Raw genomic sequence first — 23,216 nt, forward strand, 5'->3', positions numbered from 1 at the left:
GATGGGACCGGATGCCATGATCTTTGTTTTCTGAATGTTGAGCTTTTAGCCAACTTTTTCATTCTCCTCTTTAACTTTCATCAAGAGGCTCTTTAGTTCTTCTTCACTTTCTGCCATAAGGGTAGTGTCATCTGCATATCTGAGGTGATTGATATTTCTCCCAGCAATCTTGATTCCAGCTTGTGCTTCCTCCAGCCCAGCGTCTCTCATGATGTACTCTGCATGTAAGTTAAATAAGCACGGTGACATATACAGTCTTGACGTACTCCTTTTCTTATTTGGAACCAGTCTGTTGTTCCATGTCTAGTTCTAACTGTTGCTTCCTGACCTGCATACAGGTTTCTCAAGAGGCAGGTCAGGTGGCCTGGTATGCCCATCTCTTTCAGAATTTTCCATAGTGTATTGTGATCCACACAATCAAAGGCTTTGGCATAGTCAATAAAGCAGAAATAGATTTTTCTGGAACTCTCTTGCTTTTTCCATGATCCAGCATATGTTGGCAATTTGATCTCTGGCTCCTCTGCCTTTTCTAAAACCAGCTTGAACATCTGGAAGTTCATGTATTGCTGAAGCCTGGCTTGGAATATTTTAAGCACTACTTTACTAGTGTGAGATGAGTGCAATTGTGTGGAAATTTGAGCATTCTTTGGCATTGCCTTTCTTTGGGATTGGAATGAAAACTGACCTTTTCCAGTCCTGTGGCCACTGCGGAGTTTTTCATATTTGCTGGCATATTGAGTACAGCACTTTCACAGCATCATCTTTCAGGATTTGAAATAGCTCAACTACAATTCCATCACCTCTACTAGCTTTGTTCGTAGTGACACTTCCTAAGGCCCACTTGACTTCACATTCCAGGATGTCTGGCTGTAGGTGAGTGATCATACCATTGTGATGATCTTGGTCGTGAAGATCTTTTTTGTACAGTTCTTCTGTGTATTCTTGCCACCTCTTCTTAATATCTTCTGCTTCCGTTAGGTCCATACCATTTCTGTCCTTTATCGAGCCCATCTTTGCATGAAATGTCCCCTTGGTATCTCTAATTTTCTTGAAGAGATCTCTAGTCTTTCCCATTCTATTGTTTTCCTCTATTTCTTTGCACTGATCACTGAGGAAGGCTTTCTTATCTCTCCTTGCTATTCTTTGGAACTCTGCATTCAAATGGGTATATCTTTCCTTTTCTCCTTTGCTTTTTTGCTTCCCATCTTTTCACAGCTATTTGTAAGGCCTCCTCAGACAGCCATTTTGCTTTTTTGCATTTCTTTTTCTTGGGGAGAGTCTTGATTTCTGTCTCTTGTACAATGTCATGAACCTCCATCCACAGTTCATCAGGCACTCTATCAGATCTAGTCCCTTAAATCTATTTCTCACTTCCACTGTATAATCATAAGGGATTTGATTTAGGTCATACCTGAATGGTCTGGTGGTTTTCCCCACTTTCTTCAATTTAAGTCTGAATTTGGCAACAAGGAGTTCATGATCTGAGCCACAGTCAGCTCCCGGTCTTGTTTTTGCTGACTGTGTAGAGCTTCTCCATCTGTGGCTGCAAAGAATATAATCAATCTGATTTCGGTGTCAACCATCTGGTGATATCCATGTGTAGTGTCTTCTCTTATGTTGCTGGAAGAGGGTGTTTGCTATAACCAGTGTGTTCTCTTGGCAGAACTCTATTAGCCTTTGCCCTGCTTCATTCTGTATTCCAAGGCCAAATTTGCCTGTTACTCCAGGTGTTTCTTGACTTCCTACTTTTGCATTCCAGTCCCCTATAATGAAAAGGACATCTTTTTTGGGTGTTAGTTCAATATACAGCCTTGATCCTGAAAAGTACCAAATATGGATTGTGAGCCAGGCAAATTAAAATTATTGACCAAAGGAAACCCAGAAGTGCCCCACAGAAGTAATTCAGACTGCCACCAGGGTACAACTCAGGGACTCTTGAGTCCACCCCTTGTCTATCCACATGTACTGTATTCTCTTCCTCCTAATAAAAACTTCACTTGCTTCACCACTTTCCATCTGTGGAAACTCTTCTGCAAAGCCGAAGGGCCAGTGGCCTGGTCACTGACCACTGGCCTAGTGGATAGGCTCTGGTGCTCTCACCACTGTGACCCGGCCTTAATTTCTGGCTAGAAACCCAAGGCCCGCTCCAACCTGTGGCAGGCCGAGGCCACCCCAGATCAGTATGAGTTACAACCAAATGATCTGGACTGAGGTGGACCTTATATTAGAAGGCAAAAGACCCAGGGTTACTCTCTAGTATATAATGTATTCTCAACTCTTTGAATCCGTCTAGTTTAAATTGAAGTATAGTTGATTTACATGTGTTAGTTTTAGGTGTACAGCACAGTGACTAGGTTTTTTCCATTATAACCTAGACTAATTTCCATTATAGGTTATTACAAGATATTGAGTGTCTAATGTTTCTTTGTAGCCACTGTGTCAACACCGTGGGACAGGAAAGCGTAGATACCAATGAAACTGTCCTTACACAGGTCACTGCATGGAAGCAGCTTGCTAATTTGGTGTTCAGGAAGTGGCAAAGACTTATTCTGTTTCTAGTGCACTGAAAATAAAACATGGTTATACTGAGGCCATTTTTTTAATGAAATACAGAGCAATCACCTCTCCACACATGCATTTTGTAAATGGAAAAACAGGCATAGTGTGGTCAGAACCTGGTGTAGATTCTCAGATGGCAGAGTAAGGTTAAATAGCTCATACCCTGGACTTCTTAGCAAATTAGATTGGGAATGTCATTTAATTATATGTCAATCCTCAGACATTACAGGTATTTTGATCCTTGAAATAAGATGTTTCTTTAGGACAACACTGTGCAATTCTGGGAATTCCCTGGCAGTCCAGTGATTACAACTCCATGCTTTCACTGCAGAGGGCATGGGTTCAATCCCTGGTCAGGGAACTAAAATCCTGCAAGCTTTGTGGCACAGCCAAAACAAACAAAACAGAGGAAAAGAAAAACCAGTGTGCAGTTATAAGGGTATATTTAAAGATTCATTTCTAAGTGGGACCCAAATATATAAGAACTTGCAATCATGGTCAAGTTCCTAGAAAATCTAAATTGATTACTGAATAAATCTCATCATGAATTTACCAAGTTTTCCATTTTCATGTTTCTGAATTGATCCTATGTTGTCAGTAACATCTATTTTCAGTATCCCAGCTTCCCCTTTAGTCATCAAGTCATTTAACACAGAAGGTCATGTAGAAGCTAAAAAGTTGGCAATGCCAATAGCTAGGATAGAGTTAGAAAATACAGTTAGTACTGGGTGTTGATATACGTGTATTCTGCTTACTTCTAAATTAGCAACTTATTGGACCAAGATGGTCACCACCACCACCTGTGAACAGAAACAAGGTCAGCAATGAAATATATGGTGATAAGGAACCACTGTGGTAACAATGAGTTCTGATGCGAAGTTATTGATTTCCTAATAAGTTATTAGAAAAGCACTCACCTTAAAGCTGAATATAATTAAAAAGGCCTCTGCTAACATCCTTGGCGTCATGTGACTGGAGCTGCAAGCAATGTGCTAGACTTGGGCTTCCCCAGCACATTCCAAAATCTCCTGCACAGCTACCGTGCCTTCCTTGTCTACAGTTGTCTTATTGATGTAATCACTCGTTATTTGAGAGCGTGTATAAAATCCAAACAAAATTAAATTTAAAAAATAACCAAAAATTACCTTTCCTGCAAAATGCATTTCTTTATAATGATCTCGTGAACTCCCTGGTGTTTTCCTAAGTCATCTTCCACAAGACAATGGCAGAGGCTAAATCTCCTGTCCTTTTTAGGACCAAAGATACTTTCCTTGCAATGAGACCTTACATCTGTCTGCATGGAAACTCCTTCCAGAATCTGAGCGTAGTCTGTTTGATATCATACTAACGTGTGTGCGTCAGTGTCATTTCATAGACAATGTAGGATTTTCTGGGTCTTCAACAGTTCTGAAAGCTGCTCCATAGGAATTGGGGAAGCAAAACGAGTCAACTTATCTATAAAACCCTAGCAAAACTATTGTTTTTATTGATTTTACAACTTAACACTCAAGATAGATCTATAGAGAAATATTGTTTTAAGAAAAACTATTGAACCATTATAGATTACTATTAATTATTCAATTTTCTCTAGCTTAGACAACTGGTAAATTATCTAACATCATATTAAACTTTCCATATCATGCATTGTAAACCATAAAAAACTAATTTTTGAAAAAATATATTCATTTATGACAATTCTGAATTTGCACTTGATAATATGACCACAATCTTAGTTTATACATAGCAAACACATCTATATGGCTGAAGTAGCATTAATAAAGATTAATAAAATTTTAAATGTTTTATTATCAAAAGTTTTATCTCTGAAAAGGAATTTGTGTAATTTTTGTTTAAAAGTAAATAATCATTGCTCATATTTTACGGGTGGGATAAAAAAAGTGGTTTTGGAAGCACTTTCTTTAGTACTGTGTAGGAAACGAATGTTACCTACTATTTAGCAGCATTATTATATATATTCTACCTTTTGAAAGGTGAGCTAAGTCATCCGTGAATGGTGTTTGTTTTCCACCTGCCAACATAGCGGCCTTAGAGATCCCAGTCATAAAACAGATTTTTATTCTGATTTTAATCTACTTAACATAGTGACCCTCCTAGATATCTGATCCCAAATAAGCATACACTTTAGGCTGCTTTCATATGTCATTATCACAGGTCTTTGAGGTTGATAGTGCCGATCAATTGTCATCTTAACTGTGTATTATAAAAATCTGGTAATTTAGACTTCAACTTTCATCAGTGTTGATACTTTTTACTCAGATGGTTCATGGATCACAAATTTTAAAACTCCTGGGTTTAGAATCTGAAAGTAACTAGAACTACTGGGCACTGTTACAACTAACATGTTCTCGGGGCTCACTCATATAAAGAGTTTCCCTGTATAAAATTTTCATTGCTAAAATTATTTCTAAATTTTTAAACTTTAAAAACTAGGTAATGATTATTAAAAGTGTGATTCCATAAGTGTGCATCAGCAGGAGCGCGACAAGGTAAGGCTTTGTATTACGGACTGCGTGTTTATATGTTTACTCACCACCTACCAAAAAAACGATTGGTTTCAGGACAAAGATGACATTACATTTAAGTTTTTAAAACTTAAAGTTTTCTGGCAGTACCTCGTAGTTCGAATTTGTATTCCCTGGTTGATAGTTCAGCAGGGGCTTTGTTTAGTAACATGGGGAGACATTCCAAAATACTAAATGAAATAGCAAATTTGTATTTCTTTTTTTCGTTCTAATCAAAGACTTCCCTCCTTTCACTTTTTATTCAAAAAATGTCACCTCACTGAGTTCATCATGCATTCAGAACAGTACCCGGCGCACAGGGCACTGCTGCCGTCACTGCTTTAACCATCCAGGGCAGGGTGCCTTGTGCCCCCACACCAACAGGGCTACGTGCACGTCCAGAGAACGGACATTTATTAGCAATACAACTACATCCCTTAAGTGATGTGTCACTGTGGGGAGGTGAACTGACCTCTGGGTAGAGTGACCAACTTGTCTCCACCTGCCTGAATATTCCCAGTGTTGGTACTAAAAGTTCATAAAAATCCCTCAGTCGTGAGCAGACTGCAACAGTTGGCCACATTACCTTGGAATCCACGTCTTCACCTTGAAAACAGAGGCAAAATAATACCTACTCACAAGAGTACTGAGGCTTAAATAGGGACCTATTAATACGTGCACAGAAGAATGGAGCACAGCAGCACTACCGGTCACCTCCCTACTCCTTCCACCTGACTAGCTCCTGCCTCGGGCAGCTTACTTAACCTCAGCTTCCTTTATACGGAAAAAGGAAAAAGAATTTTACATTTTCCTCATGCATGGATACTACCATTCACCTGTTAAGACTGCTGAGAGTTAAAATGCACATCAGCTGCATCAACACAGAGCCGAGTAAGGAAAGCAGATCATCACCATCATCATTAGAATACTCAGCCCATTTCCTAGCAACGGTAAACTGTTGATAAATGTTTATCACTAGCAAGGCAGTTTAAAGACAACGTATAAACTCGGTTAGTGTCTGGGGGCTCTTTTTCCTTTTCTTAGTCAGGGCTGTTGCTTCCTCTAGTAAGAAAGAGAGAGCTGCACGTAAGCATCAGATGTGAGGCTGTTGGAAAGGCTAACAGAGATGGGTGATGACCAGCCCTGGAGCCAATACACCCCTGGGGACTTGGGGCAGAACCACCAGCTCCCGCAGGCCTGGCACAGCTGCTGCTCTGAGAGCAAAGGAAGGTGGCTGAGAAGCAGCCACAGCACAGCATTCCCAGAGGCCTTACTGCGAAACTGAGTGAAGAACCACAACCATGTGGCTTCTGCAGGGAGACAGACCTGGCCTGAGCCTGAGGGAGAGGATGTGTCCACCCTGCCGGGAGGCCGACTGCAGGGCTGGTGTGAGCAACAGCCCTTCCCTGGGATGCACCTGCACCAGGGCTTCCGGAAGAGCACCTCTGCCCAGGATGCCAGTCCAGGGGTGATACAGCAGCCATTTTTGTGGTTACCTGGTGGTAGGTGGATGAGGGTCTTCTGTCCCATCGGCTTTCAGGACCGGCCTGGCTTCTTCACTGACCGGCTGTGTCCTGTTTGATCGCACTGATGAGGGTGAGGGGGCAGGAGTGGGCGACCCTCTGTGTCAGGTTGTCTCCACGCTCCTGTGGTGCCGACACAGCCCTGGCACCAGCGCTGTCCTCGGCACAGCGTCCCGCAGCATGCGCCCTTGCACCGGCCTGTGGCCCACAGCCCAGAAGCTGGAGACTCGACTCCCGCCTCTTTGTTGGGGTCTCGTGGCTTGTGGCACAGTCAGCCCCGCGAGGCCTTGCTGCCCGCTAGAGCCGCGGGAGCCACGCTCTGCCCGTCCGACCTCACTCGCCTTCAGCTTCTTAAAGAAAACATTCAAGGGCCTTCAGATGAGGTGACATCAAAGCCGACCTGTTCCTCAGCTGAGTTACCAAGGCAATCTGACACAGATTTGCAGAGCTCCATTCTGGAAGCAGCACGCTGACAGGGAGGTGGGAGAGCAGTCACCAAAAGAAAGATCAACCACAGGAGCAGTGGCCAAGGGGCCTGCCCTGTTACCAGGTGGATGAAAGGCTTTCTGGGGCCTCCGGAGTTCTTCTCATTTACTATTCACTGTAACAAATGAAGTGATGAGGTTTCTGGCTGTTAAAAAATAACACATCCCAAAACCATGGTAACAGAATTCAGAAATTACACTAATATGCTACATTCTAATTTGTCTTTGACCGAATAGACTTCAAGTATGTAATTTGGGGGGAAGAGGGAAGGAGGATTTATTACTTGAAACAAAAACACTGGGGATATTTCCCAAAGCAGTGTCTCCAAATATGTAATAGTTTTAAAGTTCATGCAGAGATTAAAATTTAAATATACACCTTTTTGAAACCATGAAAATAAAAAAAGAATTGTTTTATTTCCTTCTCAATTTCCAATCTTTTAAATGATAGCATAAAAATCCCCCACCGCTAAACTATTAATCTAAAGTTTAGTTTTTCATTTTCAAATAATAAACTTAGGGAATTCCCATAAGGGCCCACACTTCCACTGCCGGGGCAGGGGTTCAGTCCCTGGTTGAGGAACTAAGATCCCGCATACTGCACAGCATAGCTAATAATAATAAATTTACTCCCTTTATACATTTACAAGAACTCCCATATGCTTTTTGAAGATCAGTTTACATCAAATTTTTATCTGTAAGCCTAAAAAAAGTGTTTAAAAACCAGTAACTAGCATATAAAAAGACTCCACATCAAAAGCTGGACTACAGCCAGCAACCAAAATTCCTTAGTCACAGTGGTTCTGCTCAGGGCTGTTCCTCTCTGCCAGAGGGACACAGCCTGGAGAGGGTGCAGGGGCCACGGCTGGGAGGAAAGAGGCTGGCGATGCTGCTCTGATCCTGCAATGGACAGGACGGTCAGCCCGACAGACTGACCAGGCCCCAAACGCAAACAGAGCCACGAAGTCTCACAACTGAAGGAGCGCTGGCCAAGCCACACACATGGCAAGCTGAGCCAGTTGGCACAGAGCTCAGCCTGGAGAAAGGCAACTCCCGGCCACTGTCACACAAAGCAAGGATCTCCAGCCACAGCTACTTCATGACCCTGTAATTCGTCAGCCTTTTGGGGGTGTGCTTATTTTCACAACAACAAATATGGTATCTACTTTCATGTTTAAATTGTTTCTGAATCATCATGATGTTTTAACATTTAAAAGAATTAAACAGTTCTACTTGCAGTGGTATAACAAGTTTTAATTCAAAATAGACACTCTGAAAACAATAAGTAAAAAAAAAAAAAACTTGAACAAGCTCTTTGAATTTACAACAGAGCACACCAACAATCACACACACATCAGTTTCACGATTGCCTCAAAAATGTACATTACAGCAATGACATGCAAGAATTATTAAAAATCCACGTGGTAGACTGTCGCATCTTCCAAGCACGCGGCACAGGCGCCTCTGCCGTGCATCACCAACACTGCGGCTCAAGGTCAAACAGGCTGGTCTCCATAACTGCTTCTGGTGCTTTAAGTTATTTCAGATTTTGTGGAAAAAACGAGGTCTAGTTGGCCGAAGGACAGTAACACGCTTGATTCCTTAGCAATAGCCCATCCCAGTAACCTGGACACCAGGCTATGGGAAAGCCCATTTTCCCAGAATGAATAAATTTACCTCCAGGAAACTGTCAGATTTAATACACCAACTAGGAGACTAGCTCCAGTCCATACATTTCACCTGTTCCCTGAAAACCTGTTTAAATCTTAGTAGCCACACTCAGGGATCAACATTTTATTCCTGAGTAACACAGACTTTCCCGTTCGCTGGTTTATGAACAGTTAGGTTAGGAGGAGAGCTTGTGTGTGTTTTCAGTGTTTGTTCTAAAGGCACTAAAGATTTATTGTCTTGTCTTTGAATGGAGAAGACATCACCATATCAAAAAGAGGGGAAAAGTCTACAGTAAGAAGTATTTTGTACCTACAGAATTACTTTATTTGTAAAATAACTCTTGATTTAAATACCAGACTTCAGGTTCAGTATATTTTTAACAAATGAAAACATTTGGTTTTCTGAGTTACAATCAAAAACAACTGTTAGGACGTAAACAACTGAAAAAACATAAATCAAAATTATAATCTAATAAGCAAATACCTTACAAGAAGAAATCAGCATAAGTTAATGCAGTGCATCCTTAAGGAACCAGACATGTCACGGAGGCTGCTACTCACTTCTCTAAACATTTACTGTATCGTCTGCTGCTACTTGGGAAGCTGAGGGAGAGCAGTTTTAATTTGCAGTTAATCAAGTGTTCTGAAACAAGCTGAAATTTCCTTAAATGAAAAATAAACATATATAGATTTCAGTTTTTATCATACGATACTGACACTACTGGGAAAACAAGGCGTGCATGAATTATCAAAAGATTTAATTTACATGACAGGAAAAAACAAAAAATAATTGTTACAAAATCAAACTGCAGGAAACAAATTTGAAAGAACTATTCACTTCTTTATATAGAAGTCTTTCTGAGCACCTGAAAGAAATCTAAAGAGCAGCATAAAGACCACTGAAATTGATTAGTTCAACATACAGTGAAGAAAATAACATTTTTTAAAATCTCAATTGAAAAAACTGCTATTCATCTAATACTTTAGATTTCCTAACTTTTTTTTTTTTTTACAAGTTTTGTGGTTCATGCTCAAAGTTCAATCTGTGTTTAACATTTTTAAGTTCACACATGTCAAAGCCTAAAAGTACAGAAGGCTTGTGATTTTTTATTGCTTTCATGCAAATATACCTTCTTTTTCCAAAAAATGAAGCCACGTCAATTTTCCACACCCATAAGAGTGAGGATAACAATTCTATTTCCTTTTTACTGGGATATGGTCTCTTGTGGAAATAATCCCTAAGAAACTGCTTTTTGTCTTCGTAAGAACGGTCTTCGTACTTTTTAGGATTTAATGCTAAAATCTGAAGAGCGTCGTCACTAACAGGCGGTCCCTCCGTCCTGCCCTCACTCCGCTGCCGTTTAACAGGTGCAGCACTCGCTGCCTTTTCTGGGGCCGGGTCTGTGTCCGCGTCTATGATGAGGGGCCGCTCCGTGCCATCCCTCTGGTCTTCGGCCCCGGAGTGGCCATCGGGCAGCTTTCTCTTCACTGAGAAGCTGGGGTCGTGGATCACCTCGCCGTTGACTAAAAGCAGCTCGCTGTTCTCCAGGAGGCCGGGCTGGCCCTGCAGGTCAGGGCTACTGTCCTTGGGGGCGCTGCGGCAGCGCAGCAGGTGGATGGCAATGGCTGCCAGCGTCATGTTGCCGGTGTAGACCCCGCAGCAGTGGATGCACTTGAAAGCCGGAGACTTCAGAATCGTGTGGACTGTGGGCGTGATGTGGTGCCTCTCCTTCAGATGCAGCTCGTATGCCTCCGTTGTCACAAAGGTGCCAAAGCAAAAGGGGCAGGTCAACACCTGCTTGCCAGGCCTCCCAGACGCACCCTCAGCCTGGGGCCTCACCTTGATGTACACGGGCACCAGCGACTTGGAGTGTATCCCCGCCAGGATGGCCAGGTAGACCTCCCGCTCGCCCAGCTCCTCCCTGGGCAATATGGTAATAAAGTCAAGGTGGGGAAACAGCAGGTTGCCGTTGGCGTCGATATCCAGTTGAAAACCTTTGTTACTGTAATCCATGGGCAGCTTCTTCTTCCCCAGGTGCATGGTCCGACTGTGCTCTGAGAGGCCTCTGATATCGTGGAAGGTGCACGGGCAGAACAAGCACCCCAGCCCGTGCATCAGTAAGTGATGGATAAGCTCCTCCTCCGAAACTAAGCACTTACAAGACAGACACCGCACTGTCTTCTCTCTCATCCACTTTAAAAACGGCGCACATGCTGCCAGTTTCTCTGGCTCCAGTTTGTCAGCAGCTTTGGATTCACTGTGCTTATGCGCCACTTCCATATGGACCTGGTACACGTTGGAAGGAAAGAGCTCATTGCAAACGGGACAGGTTTTCCATTGCTTGGCCTGTTTGAGCACCTGATTCGCCTCTGCCACAGACGAAGAGGCCTGAACAAACATATTCTGAGTGGCATTTACCACCACGGGAGGGGAGGGCATGCCGGCCATGGAACTGGCCATCTGGGCAGCTGGGCCCGACTGCAGGAGCTGGATGGGCATCTGGGGAGGGGCAACGGTGGCGACGCTTCCAGGGGGCACGGGCAGAGTGACAGACACCGGGGCAAGTGTGTACGTGGGAATGCCGTTCACTTGTTTCCCTGTGGGTATGAGTTGTCGGAGAATAGAGCCCGACGTCAGGAAAGTGGTGTTTGGTGAAGCACCGGGTCTAATGGTCTGATTTGCAGGCAGAATGTTGGTATTCACAGACTGATTAAGCTGCAGGACCCCAGGCCTCACTGGCTGGCCCACAGGAAGAACTCCTGACATGACCGGCTGACTGAGCTGAAGAACACCAGAGTTAATGCCCTGGTTCACAGGAAGAACGGCTGATGAGACTGTCTGGTTGGGGGGAAGGAGCCCAGGTGGGACTACCTGGCCAGGCGGGAGCACCCGCAGCGGGACCGTCAGCCCTGTGGGCAGTGCTCCTGAGGGGGCCGTCTGCCCAATGGGGAGCACCCCTGACTGAACCACCTGGCCAGCAGGGAGAACCCCAGAAGTCGCTGTCTGTCCTGAAGGGATGACCCCAGCAGGGGTCACCTGTCCTGCAGGAAGGACCCCTGACGGGACTGTCCGACTCACAGAAATCACCCCTGGTGAGACTGCCTGAAGCACTCCAGGGGTGACAGATGGGTTGACAGGGAGGACCCCAGACCCAACAGGTCTATTCACCGAGAGAACTCCAGGTCCAACTGGCCTGCTTATGGGCCCCACAGGCTGGTTGAGAGGCAAAACCCCCGGGCGGATGGTCTGGTTTATGGGGAGGATACTGGTTCCAACAGACTTATTTACAGGTCCAACCGGCTGACTCAAAGGCAACACAGGAGGGTTTGCTGCCTGATTAAGTGGCACTCCGTGAGACAGAAAGACAGGCTGAGGCGTTGAGGGTGGCAGAGTGAGGCTGCTCTGGCCCACTGGCAGAGGACTAGAGACCAGAGTCATGTGAGGCTGGGCTACTGCGGGCGGAGAGTGGGTGACACTGCCCACAGCCCCCGCACCCACAGTCGCCGGAGGGGCTGCACCCTGAACCGGCTGCACCACGGTCTGGCTCTGGCCATTCTGCGGCAAGGCAAGGTGGAAGCACGGAGAGGAGGCTGGGATGCCTGGAGCACTGCTATTCGGCGGTATGGCCACGTGTGCAGCTGGTTTGGGAGCAATATGCATCTGCTTCAAAAGGCCAGTCTTCTTAATATGTTCTGAGATCACAGACCTAAGCTTGTTCTCCAAATCCCGGTGTATATCGGATGTCAAAATATGATACATTAAAGCGTCCTGGCTGCTGGCATTGGCGTTGCACTTTTTACAGTAATACCTGTCAGACAGGGGCAACTTCTCTGCACAGAGAGTGTCGTCAGCTCCTGGATGCTCACCCATCTCCTCAGTCCTCAGGCCAAAGTAGGAGTTAATTAAGTAGTGAAAATGTGCTACCAGCACATGCTTCTTCATGCTGTAGTACAGAGTGTTTGAAAAGTTACATTTTAAACATGTAAAACTTATCACATCACTCCTAGATGATTTTGTTTCACCTAAAATATTCACTGTGTAATTCTGGACTTTCCGAGCAGGTGCATGAAACATTCTGAAGTGCCTTCCCACAACTCTGGGTTGAGAGGAAAACACGCAGTTTGGGCAAGGGATCACCAGCTCCTGGTCAATTTCATCTTCATGGTAGCGATGTAAATGATTTTTGAATGAAGTAAGCACTTTTGTGGAGTATTTACAGAGGCTACAACAGTATGGTTTTGTTCGATATCTCTGTTAAAAAAAAAAGTCAAGCACAGTTTAATAAAACTACATAGTTTAATAAAAATCAGATGCTACACAATCTACAGTTAACAAGTAAACGATATTTTTTCTTCTAACTTGCTGGATCTAGGGCTGTGTTGTAAGGAAAAGCAGCTACAGACAACACACATCACAAAACCCTTTTCATTTTCTTCCTAAAACACTTTAAAAATGTAACAGCTATTCTCAGCATTTAGGCCATACATACAAACTGCATTTGGCCCCAAAAACATAGCTACCTGAAACCCATTTCCAAAGCCAGCCATTAAAATCACAAATCTCATTATTTAATCCTATACTCTGAATCAACTGCATCAATTGAACTCAATTCTCAGCAAGAAAAAATTACTTTCTCCCTTTTTTATTCCACTTTTCTTAGTTTCAAGTTGTTTTTACTCCAAATTCTAAAACTTCTGGAATGTTATAACTTAACCAAACTTGATAATTGTTAAACCGATCACCCCTTTCATTTCCCAGATTCCAGAAGACAAATGCACAGTGATAACCACTGAAGACAGAGGGGCTGTGGCTCACTCACTGTGAATAAGCCTGAGGTAAGTTCAAGCCACAGACTGCCACTCTGACAACATGGTATCTCTCTGTAAGGCAAATATGGGGAATTCAACAAGCCTGGGGCATAAGAACAGACATTTGTACAACAGCTGGCCAACTGAGGAGCACAATGTGTTCTAACATCCAGGAAGCCTTGCTGGTCTGACGTGAGAGTAGCATGGCAGGCACCAGATCCCAGAGCTGGAGCACCAGAAAACACTGGGCCTAGTTTCACAAAGCAGGAAGGCCAGGGTGTGGACAGGTTAGACAAGAGGGCAGAGGTCCTCCCGCCCTGCAGCTGTTTCCCGCTGATGCAGTGGCCGCTGGCCACCCCCATCCTTCCCAGTGCTCGGAGACCACTCACACACACACACATACACATACAAATTCCCCTCCTGTGGGTTTTGTCACTCTCTCCGCTAGTCACACAGTCTTCCTCTTGGGTCACTGATCAGAGAAAGCACCCAAACACATTCAACAACATGTCACTACTGCCTTTTCAGCAATTAAGAAATCCCAGGTTCTGGCATTTCCAGGAGAATCTATAAAAAACCTAGGGGACAGCCAACCACACATCACATTTTAAAAAATATGTTTCACCAATTCAGACACACTTTTTTCTATTTTAATATCTCTGAAATCTGGAAGCACCTTATGCTGTACTTTAGTTTCATTTGTGGTTCATTTAAAATGGAGCATCTTATACTCCAAAAATACTGTATTGAAAAACCAGATACTTAATGAAAATTACACCCAGTTAAAGAGTCAATAGAACTAACAACTTGTTACTATCTGTTAGTACTGAACAGATCTTTGGATCAAGGAAAGATTTCTTAAATAAGACACCATAAATACAATCCATAATAGAAAATACATGCCTCCTGAGAAATCTGTATGCTGATCAAAAAGCAACAGTTAGAACTGGACACAAAACAACAGACTGGTTCAAAATTGGGAAAGGAGTACATCAAGACTGTATATTGTCACCCTCCTTCTTTAACTTCGATGCAGAGTAGTACATCATGCAAAATACCAGACTCGATGAAGCACAAGCTGTAATCAAGGTTGCCAGGAGAAACATCAATAACCTCAGATATGCAGGTGACACACCCTAATGGCAGAAAGCAAACAGGAACTAAACAGCCTCTTGATGAAGGTCATAGAGGAGTGTAAAAGCTGCCTTAAAACTTAACATTCAAAAAACGAAGATTATGGCATCTGGTCCCATCACTTCATGGCAAATAGATGTGGGGAAAAAAGGGAACAGTGACAGACTTTTATTTTCTTGGGCTCCAAAATCACTGCTGACGGTGACTGCAGCCATGAAATTAAAAACACTTGCTCCTTGGAAGAAAATCTACAACAAACCTAGACATCATATTAAAAAGCAGAGACATAACTTTGCCAACAAAGGTCCGTCTAGTTAAAGCTATGGTTTTTCCAGTAGCCACGGATGGCTGTGAGAGTTGGACCATAAAGAAGGCTGAGCATCAAAGAATTGATGCTTTCAACTGTAATGCAGGAGAAGACTGTTCAGAGTCCCCTGGACTGCAAGGAAATCAAACCAGTCAATCCTAAAGGAAATCCACCCTGAATATTCACTAGAAGGATTGATACTGAAGCTGAAGCTCCAAAACTTTGGCCACCTGATGCAAAGAGCCGACTCACTGGAAAAGACCCCGATGCTCGGAAAGATTGAGGGCAGGAGGAGAAGGGGATGACAGAGGATGAGATTGTTGGATGGCATCATCAACTCAATGGACATGAGTTTGAGCAAACTTTGGGAGATAGTGGAAGGATAGGGAATCCTGGTGTGCTGCAGTCCATGGGGTTGCAAAGAGTCAGACATGATTGAGTGACTGAACAACAGTAGAAAAAAATTATAAACAGGATTTTATCAAAGTAAGAAATCTTCTCTTTGAAAGATACTTTAAAAGACAAAAAGACAAACCACAAGCTAGAAGACAATATTTACAAACCACGTACCTAATAAAGGACTTGTGTCCATAAAACACACTGTGGACATGTTCAAGTCTCAGTAAGGAAACATATGACCCAATTTTTAGAAAACTGGCAAAACATTTAAGAGTAGAATACTTTAAACTAAAGAGGGTATCCAGATGCCACGGAAACACACGTAAAGATGCTCAACACTGTCAGTCACTAGGGAGATGCAAATTAAAACCAGAGAAGACACCACTACAAGCCTATTAAAATGGAAAATAAGCAGTTAAATCCAAAAGCACAAAAACCCTGACTGAGTCCAGTGAGGACGCAGAGCAGCCGGGACACACACCACTGGTGGGAAAGCAACATGGTACAGCCACTTTGGAAAACAGTCCGACAGTTTGTTACAGAGATGGACCATATATTGTACAACCCAGCAATCTCACACCTGGCAATTACCCAAGAGACGTGAAAGCAAATGTTTAGAGAAAAACCTGTAAGTCAAAGTTCTAGGAAAGTGATCAATCAGAAATAACTGGAGGGTGAGACCTTGGTTCACTGTAACAGAAAAATAACTAAGGAGAGAAGCAGAAAGAAGTGGAGTCAGGCATCACGGGCACTGCAGGATGCCTTGTCTCCGAGATCATCCCTGTCTCCCTTCTGCCTAAGGCCACATCTTCAGGTCCCATAACAGCCGGGCTTCATTTCCAACATAACACAAGCATCTCCATCCCAAACCCAGATATCCAGCACATCTCATTTCTCTGCAGCATGAGCCACATAATCCAGCCGAGTAGCACATTCCTGCTGCAGTGGCCGAAAAACTGTCTTTGTTCAAAAATCCTATTTCCCAGACACAAATTAAAGAAGGTTCTCTACGAATACAGAGCAAGGTACTAAAACTAGCACGTAACACAGCCTCTACCATGCCAGGTAACAGTGGTTTATTTTTTCTGAATATGGTACCTATTTAACATATTCAATTTCCACTATTTCACATTGTTATTTAACTTTTTGTGCCCATTCACACACAAAAAAACATAAACTCCCTAAAGAAAAGAACCTTAACTTTCACCTTTTGCATCAAGCACTCAGAAAGTTGTAGCAGGAATTCAAAAAATGTTTCTTGATGAAGAGCATATAATTATACATTATACTGCATATTACATACAATCTTTTAGGAATTCAGATGAGAAAAATCAGAGAGGCCTAAGAAAATATTCACGAAGCCAAGGTATTCAAAATAAGGCATATTTGAAAAGCCATGAGCTGTTCTGAGCAGAATAGCCAAATCAGAGCGGTTTCAAGGAATCTTGTGTCTGTTGGTACAGAGGGGAATGTCGGGTCAAGGAAGGGAAGAGACACAGAACAGGCAGAAAGCAGGACTCAAGAGGACAAGGTGACAACAGAAATGTTTACAAATAAAATTCTGACAGAAAAACGACTGACGAGTTACAGAAAGCTTTTTTAAGCCAGAATTCTCAAGGGCTACGCTATTTGGACAAATGGGAGGGGGAGGCAATGAGCAGAGGCTGGTCCCCTTGGGGCAAGCTGCCTGGAGCCGAAGAGGTGCTAACCCAGCGGCTGGGCGGCAGGAAGGTTTTCCAGAGGAAACACTTTACAACGGAGAACTCAGCAGTATGTCACATAGTTTAGTGGGAATCTGCTTAACATTGAGGTTTCAAATTTATTATAAATTGTGTTCCCCGATTCAAACTCCATATTTTTAATTTTTGAAACCAGAATGTATGCTCATACTTGAAGTCATTTCTTTTTACTCAGAATAGTTACATAACTCAAAAGCCCTTCTTATATCAGAGGCACATAATAATAATATAATAATTTCACTGTATCACTTCATCAACTTTATATGCAGAGAACTCTCACAGCATCAACAATCCTGTATTATAAAACATTTAACTTTTTCTACTTCCCTAAATGTTTACATTATACCCCTCCTCATCCCTTTCATTCATCTGCAACCCAGAAACACATGATGTTCCTCAGAACTAAACCAACACTTACCCCACGTTCTGAGGAAACATGAAAATTGGAAATAAAAATACATACCACTTTCTTTCCAGAAGGTTCCCACAGAGAAATATCTCCCCATGATGTGTTATAAAAGTACTTCTCTCCTGGGTCAAAGCCTTTAAGGTCCTTTTAGAAAGGGAGAAAAACAGAGATTATTATGTAATTTCATAAGATAAAGAAGAACGAACCCAGTGGGATTCTTTGGCCCTGAAGAAATCTACATGCAAGGGACTTCCCTGGTGGACCAGTGGTCACAAGTCCCAGCACTCCCAACGCAGGGAGCACAGGTTCAATCCCTGGTCAGGGAAATGAGACACCCTATGCTGCACAGTGCGTAGAAAGGGAGGGAAGGAGATAAAGAAAGAAAGAAAGGGAAATCTACATGGGAAAACTGAAATGAAAATATACCCCATGGCAAACGCTGACAGAGTTCCCATCAAGCTGGAGACCTGGGGAAAATGCTGAAATAATCCAAGTTAATACTACAGCTTCTGTACTTCAGCAGCTGCCTTTCAATTTATGTCAAGTCCTTACAGAGTTTATACTTAGTAAACGTATCTTCTGAGTTTCACAGAGTCTTAAATTCAATACATTTTTTTCTTCCTTTCCCACACTTCTTGTTTGCGCTTCATTAAACTGTCCTATTACAGAGCTGATTTCCTTCCTGGCCACACTTGCTGGGGTGCTGGATTCTTTCCATGTCTTTAGTCTTCCATAAATTCAAAAACATACATATATATATATATATATATATATATATATATGTAGTTTTAAAAATACCATCTTATAAGAAATAAACAGATCAGATTTCCCACAAATAATTTCTGAAAGAGAAAACCCACATGAGCAAACACTGTCTTCCCAGTGTGAGCCCCATGGAGAAGCGTGTCTGGGGTGGGATGATGTGGGCACTCCAAGTGTTGGTAAGAAGTCAGACAGTGAATATGTAAGGCTTCGCCAGCATGCAGTCTGTCTGAAACAACTCCTCAAGCTTACCACTGTGCACAAAAGCAGCCACAGACAGTATGTAAACACAGACAAGCAAAGCTATATTTCAAGAAGTTTATTTACAAAATGGACAGCAAGCCAGATTTGGCCCAGTTTGCCTACCTCTGGTCTAAACACTCAAATAAGAAGTATAGAATGTCAGACTGAGTTAAAAACCACAATCCAATTATATGTTGACTGACTGGTTCAAAATCAGGAAAGGAGTCCAAGGCTGCATACTGTCACCCTGCTTATTTAACTTCTTTGCAGAGTACATCATCCAAAATGCCGGGCTAGATGAATTCACAAACTGGAATCAAGACTGCTGGGATTCATCAACCTCAGATATGTAGATGATACCACTCTAGTGGCAGAAAGTGAAGAAGAACTAAAGAGCCTTTTGATGAGGGTGAAAAAGGAGGGTGAAAAAGCTGGCTTAACACTAAACATTCAAAAAACTAAGATCATGATATCCAGTCCCATCGCTTCATGGCAACTAGAAGGTGAAAAAGTGGAAGCAGTGACAGATTTTACTTTCTTTGGCTCCAAAATCCCTGTAGACGATGACCACAGCCATGAAATTAAAAAGACGCCTGCTCCCTGGAAGAAAATCTACCACAAACCTAGACAACATATTAAAAAGCAGGCATCATCTTGCCAGCAAAGGTCCATTTAGTGAAAGCTATGGTTTTTCCAGCAGTCATGTACGGATGTGAGAGTTGGACCATAAAAAAGGCTGAGCACCAAAGAACTGCTTTCAAATTGTGGTATTGGAGAAGACTATTGAGAGTCCCTTGGACAGCAAGGAGATCAAACCAGTCCTAAAGGAAACCATTTCCTAAAGGAAATCAACCCTGAATATGGAAGGACTGTTGCTGAAGCTCCAATACTCTGGCCAAGTGATACAAAGGGCAGACGCACTGGAAAAGACCCTGATGCTAGGAAAGACTGAGGCAAAAGGGGAAGGGGGTGGCAGAGGATGAGATGGTTAGATAGCATCACCAGCAAGAATTTGAGCAAACTCCAAGAAACAGTGGCGGACAGAGGAGCCTGGCATGTTACAGTCCATGAGGTCACAAAGAGTGAAACACAACTTAAGAGACTGAACAACAGCAACAATTATATGCTGTCTATAAAAATTTCACTTCAAATACAAAATCACAGAGAGGTCAAAGATAAAAAGAAGGAAATCAATATCATGTGACCACTGGTCAAAAAAAAGCTGATATAAATCACCAATGCCAAAAAGAGAGGGGAGGACTTTTTCTGGTGGCAATCGGATAAGAATCCACCTGCCAATGCAAGGACGCAGTCCAATCCCTGGTCCAGGAAGATTCCACACGCCAGGGTGCAGCTAAGCCCGCAACCTGCAGCTGCTGAAGCCCTTGCACCTGGAGCCCGTGCTCTGCAGCAAGGGAAGCCACCACAGTGAGAAATCAGCACCCCGTGACGAAGAAGCCCCCACTCGCCACAGCTAGAGAAAACCTGTGCAAAGCAACGAAAACCCAGAGCGGCCAAAGAACAAACAGAGATACCACTATGGTTCCTACAGATGAGAAAATAATATGAACACCATAATGCCAATAAACTCAACAAATTAAACTGACAAGGACAAATCTCTTAAAAGAGTATGCGAAAAAGCTCACTCAGGAAAATCAGGTAACCCGATAGCCTGATGTCTAGTGTAGAAACTGACTTCATAATTAAAGCCCTTCCCACAAAGGAAACTCCAATTCCAGACAGCTTCACTGGGAGTTCTACTAAACATGGTATTATCAATTCTACATAGACTCTTCCAGAAAATAAAAAGAAAGAAACAACTCCCAATTCATTTCACAAGGCTGGCCAAGACTTGACAAAGATGTAACAGAAAATGAAAACTACAGACCATACCCTTCAAGAACATAGATGAAAAATCCTTAACAAAATGTTTGCAAATCAATCCACATACTAAAAAGGACCAAGTGGAATTTATCCCAGGGATAGAGGTTGGTTTAACAATTTTTTTTCTTAAAAAATAACAAAAATAAAAGTCATGTAATTCACTAGACTAAAAAAAGAAAATTATATTAATATAGAGAAGTCATCTGACAAAATTCAACCATCAGTCAATAATTTCTGCTCTCAGCAAAGTAAGAATAAGGATCTTTCTCAACCTGAAAAGGGGATCTCCCAAAAACATGTAGCTAACAACTATGCTGCAGGGTAACATAAAGAACATTCTTACATCTATTTTAGGCTTCATTTCAAAAATTTTTTGAAAACCAACACTATCGAAAGGTAGTGAGGATGTAGAGCAAGGGAAACCCTCCCCACTGCTGTCAGGAGTGTGAAATCACACTACTACTTTGGATAATACCAAATCTAGATACTTATCCAAGAAATACCAAAACAGCTGTCCACAAAAAAACACTTTTATAAGAATATTTGAAAAAAAAAGTGCTAGTTGCTTAGCTGTGCCGGCTCTTTGCAACCCCACCAGGCTCCTCTGTCCATGGGATTCTTCAGGTGATACTGGAGTGGGCAGCCATTCCCTTCTCCAGGGGACCTTCCCAACCCAGGATCAAAACCACATCACCTGCAGGCAGATTCTTTACTGTCTGAGCCACTAGGGAAGCCCTATAAGAATATTTATAAGAACCTTACTCATAATAACCCCAAACCAGAAACGGCCTAGGTGTTCACATTAGAAGAATCAATAACAAACTACTCACAGAATGGGATCCTCCTCAGCAACAAAAACGAGCAGCTACAGAGAAACAACACAGAAGAATCTTCCCCAGGAGCACCTATTATTTCACTCATATAACACATCAGCCAGGCAAATCTCATCCACAGCGAAAATCTTCAGCATGATGGTAACCAGTAGGGTGGGGTGGGGTCTGACCGCCACACCAGGCCCTGTGCCCTGACAGGGGCTTGTACTGCATGAATCAGTGCATTTCCAAACCCATCAACTGGAGACGGCTACGCTGCATCTCACAAACATATAAATTCCCCTCCCACTAAAAGCTGTAAAGAAATACTAAACTTGTGTTAACGATACACCTATGCTGTAAGAGTTTAAGGGCAAATTTATCAATGCCTGAAACTTAGAAATGCATCCAAGTATAAGATAGAAGATGTTCCCTGGTGGTCCAATGGCTAATACTCTGCACTCCCAGTGCATGGGGCCTGGGTTCAATTCCTGGTCAGGGAACTAGATCCCACATGCTGAAACTAAAGATCCCACATGTTGCAACTAAGACCCAGTGCAGCCGAACAGATAATTTTTTGTTTAAATAAGGTTGAATGATGGGTGTATATACATATGCGTGTTAATTTTATAGAATTTAAAAAAAAATAAAAATAAAAATAAAAAAATTTTTATAGAATTTAGGTGGGAGGTACATGGGTTTTCATGGTACAATCCTTTCAGTACTTCTGTAGGCTTCAATTTTTCATAAGAAAATACTGGAAAAGGAAGAAGTAAGCAGTAATGTTCTATAGCAGGAGATGAGAAGGGTTTAAGGGAAGAAGTGCTTTCCACTGTCAGATGCAGGGAAAAAAGAGCTAGTATGGGCTTCCCTGGTGGCTCAGTGGTAAAGAATCCACCTGCCAAGCAAGAGACATAGGTTCAATCCCTGGGTCGGGAATATCCCCTGGAGGAGGAAATGGCAACCCATTCCAGTGTTCTTGCCTAGGAAATTCCTAGGAAATCCCTAGACAAAGGAGCCTGGTGGGCGACAGTCCATGGGTCAGAAAGGAGTCAGATTCAACTTGTGACTAAAGAACAAGAAAACCCAATTATTAGGAAATAAACAGATTAACTATTTCAATATTTCTTGTAGATTAAGATACCTGGTGTTCACAACTGAACAGTTTGCTGGCTGCACACCAAAATTAAAACAACCTGAGAACTGAACAAAGATACAAAAAGAGATAATCAAAGAAACCAAAAGTTGTTTCTTTGAAAAGATCAACAAAATTTACAAATGTTTAGCTAGACTGACAGAAAAAAGAGAGAAGATAAAAATAAGTAAAACCAGAAATGAAAGTGGGTGTTTTACAACTGACCTTACAGAAATCAAAGGATTAGATGAAAATACTAGCAACAACTGTACACAAACAAAATAGATAAACTAAATGAAATAGACAAACTCCTAAAAACACACTAATTATCCAAACTTATTCAAGAAATAGAAAATTTCAACAGACCTATAACAAGTAGAGATTGAATCAAAAGGCATAATCAAAAATATCAAAACAAAGAAAAGTCCAGAGCCAGATGGCTTCATTGATTAATTCTACCAAATATTTAAAGAAGAATTAACACCAGTTCTTCTCAAACTCTTCTTCCCACAACAGAAGAGGAGGTAACACTTCCTAATTCATTTTACATGGCCAGCATTATCCTAATAACAGAGCTAAAGAGACATCACAAGAAGAGAAAATTACAAATATTCTTTATGAATAAAAATGAAAACTACATAACGGATACTAAGGAACAAAACCCTAGAGTGATTACAGATTATACACTATGACCAAGTGGGATTTATATCAGGAATGCCAGCAGAGGCAGCATAAGAAAATCTACCAGTGTAATATACCAAAGATAACAGAACAAAGGGGAGAAAACCCCACACAACTACTTCAAGTGGCAGAGAAAGCATCTG

General features: G+C 42.4%; 1 protein-coding gene across 5 annotated transcripts in view; it reads right to left on the reverse strand.

Moving 5' to 3' along the window:
- Positions 1 to 8,322: 8,322 nt before the first annotated feature.
- ADNP2 (ADNP homeobox 2) overlaps positions 8,323 to 23,216 on the reverse strand; it is a 32,615-nt gene continuing 17,721 nt past the window's right edge. For all 5 annotated transcript variants that reach the window (XM_061399451.1, XM_061399452.1, XM_061399450.1 and 2 more), the window contains 2 exons: positions 17,611 to 17,700; positions 8,323 to 13,011 (listed from right to left, as the gene is read on the reverse strand). In XM_061399451.1, the coding sequence (XP_061255435.1) occupies positions 9,769 to 13,011; positions 17,611 to 17,700 (3,333 nt within the window). In that variant the 3' untranslated portion in view covers positions 8,323 to 9,768. The remainder of the gene's footprint in view (positions 13,012 to 17,610; positions 17,701 to 23,216) is intronic.

The sequence above is a fragment of the Bos javanicus genome, chromosome 24 (assembly GCF_032452875.1).
Source record: "Bos javanicus breed banteng chromosome 24, ARS-OSU_banteng_1.0, whole genome shotgun sequence".
In the NCBI taxonomy this organism is placed as follows: Eukaryota; Metazoa; Chordata; class Mammalia; order Artiodactyla; family Bovidae; genus Bos; species Bos javanicus.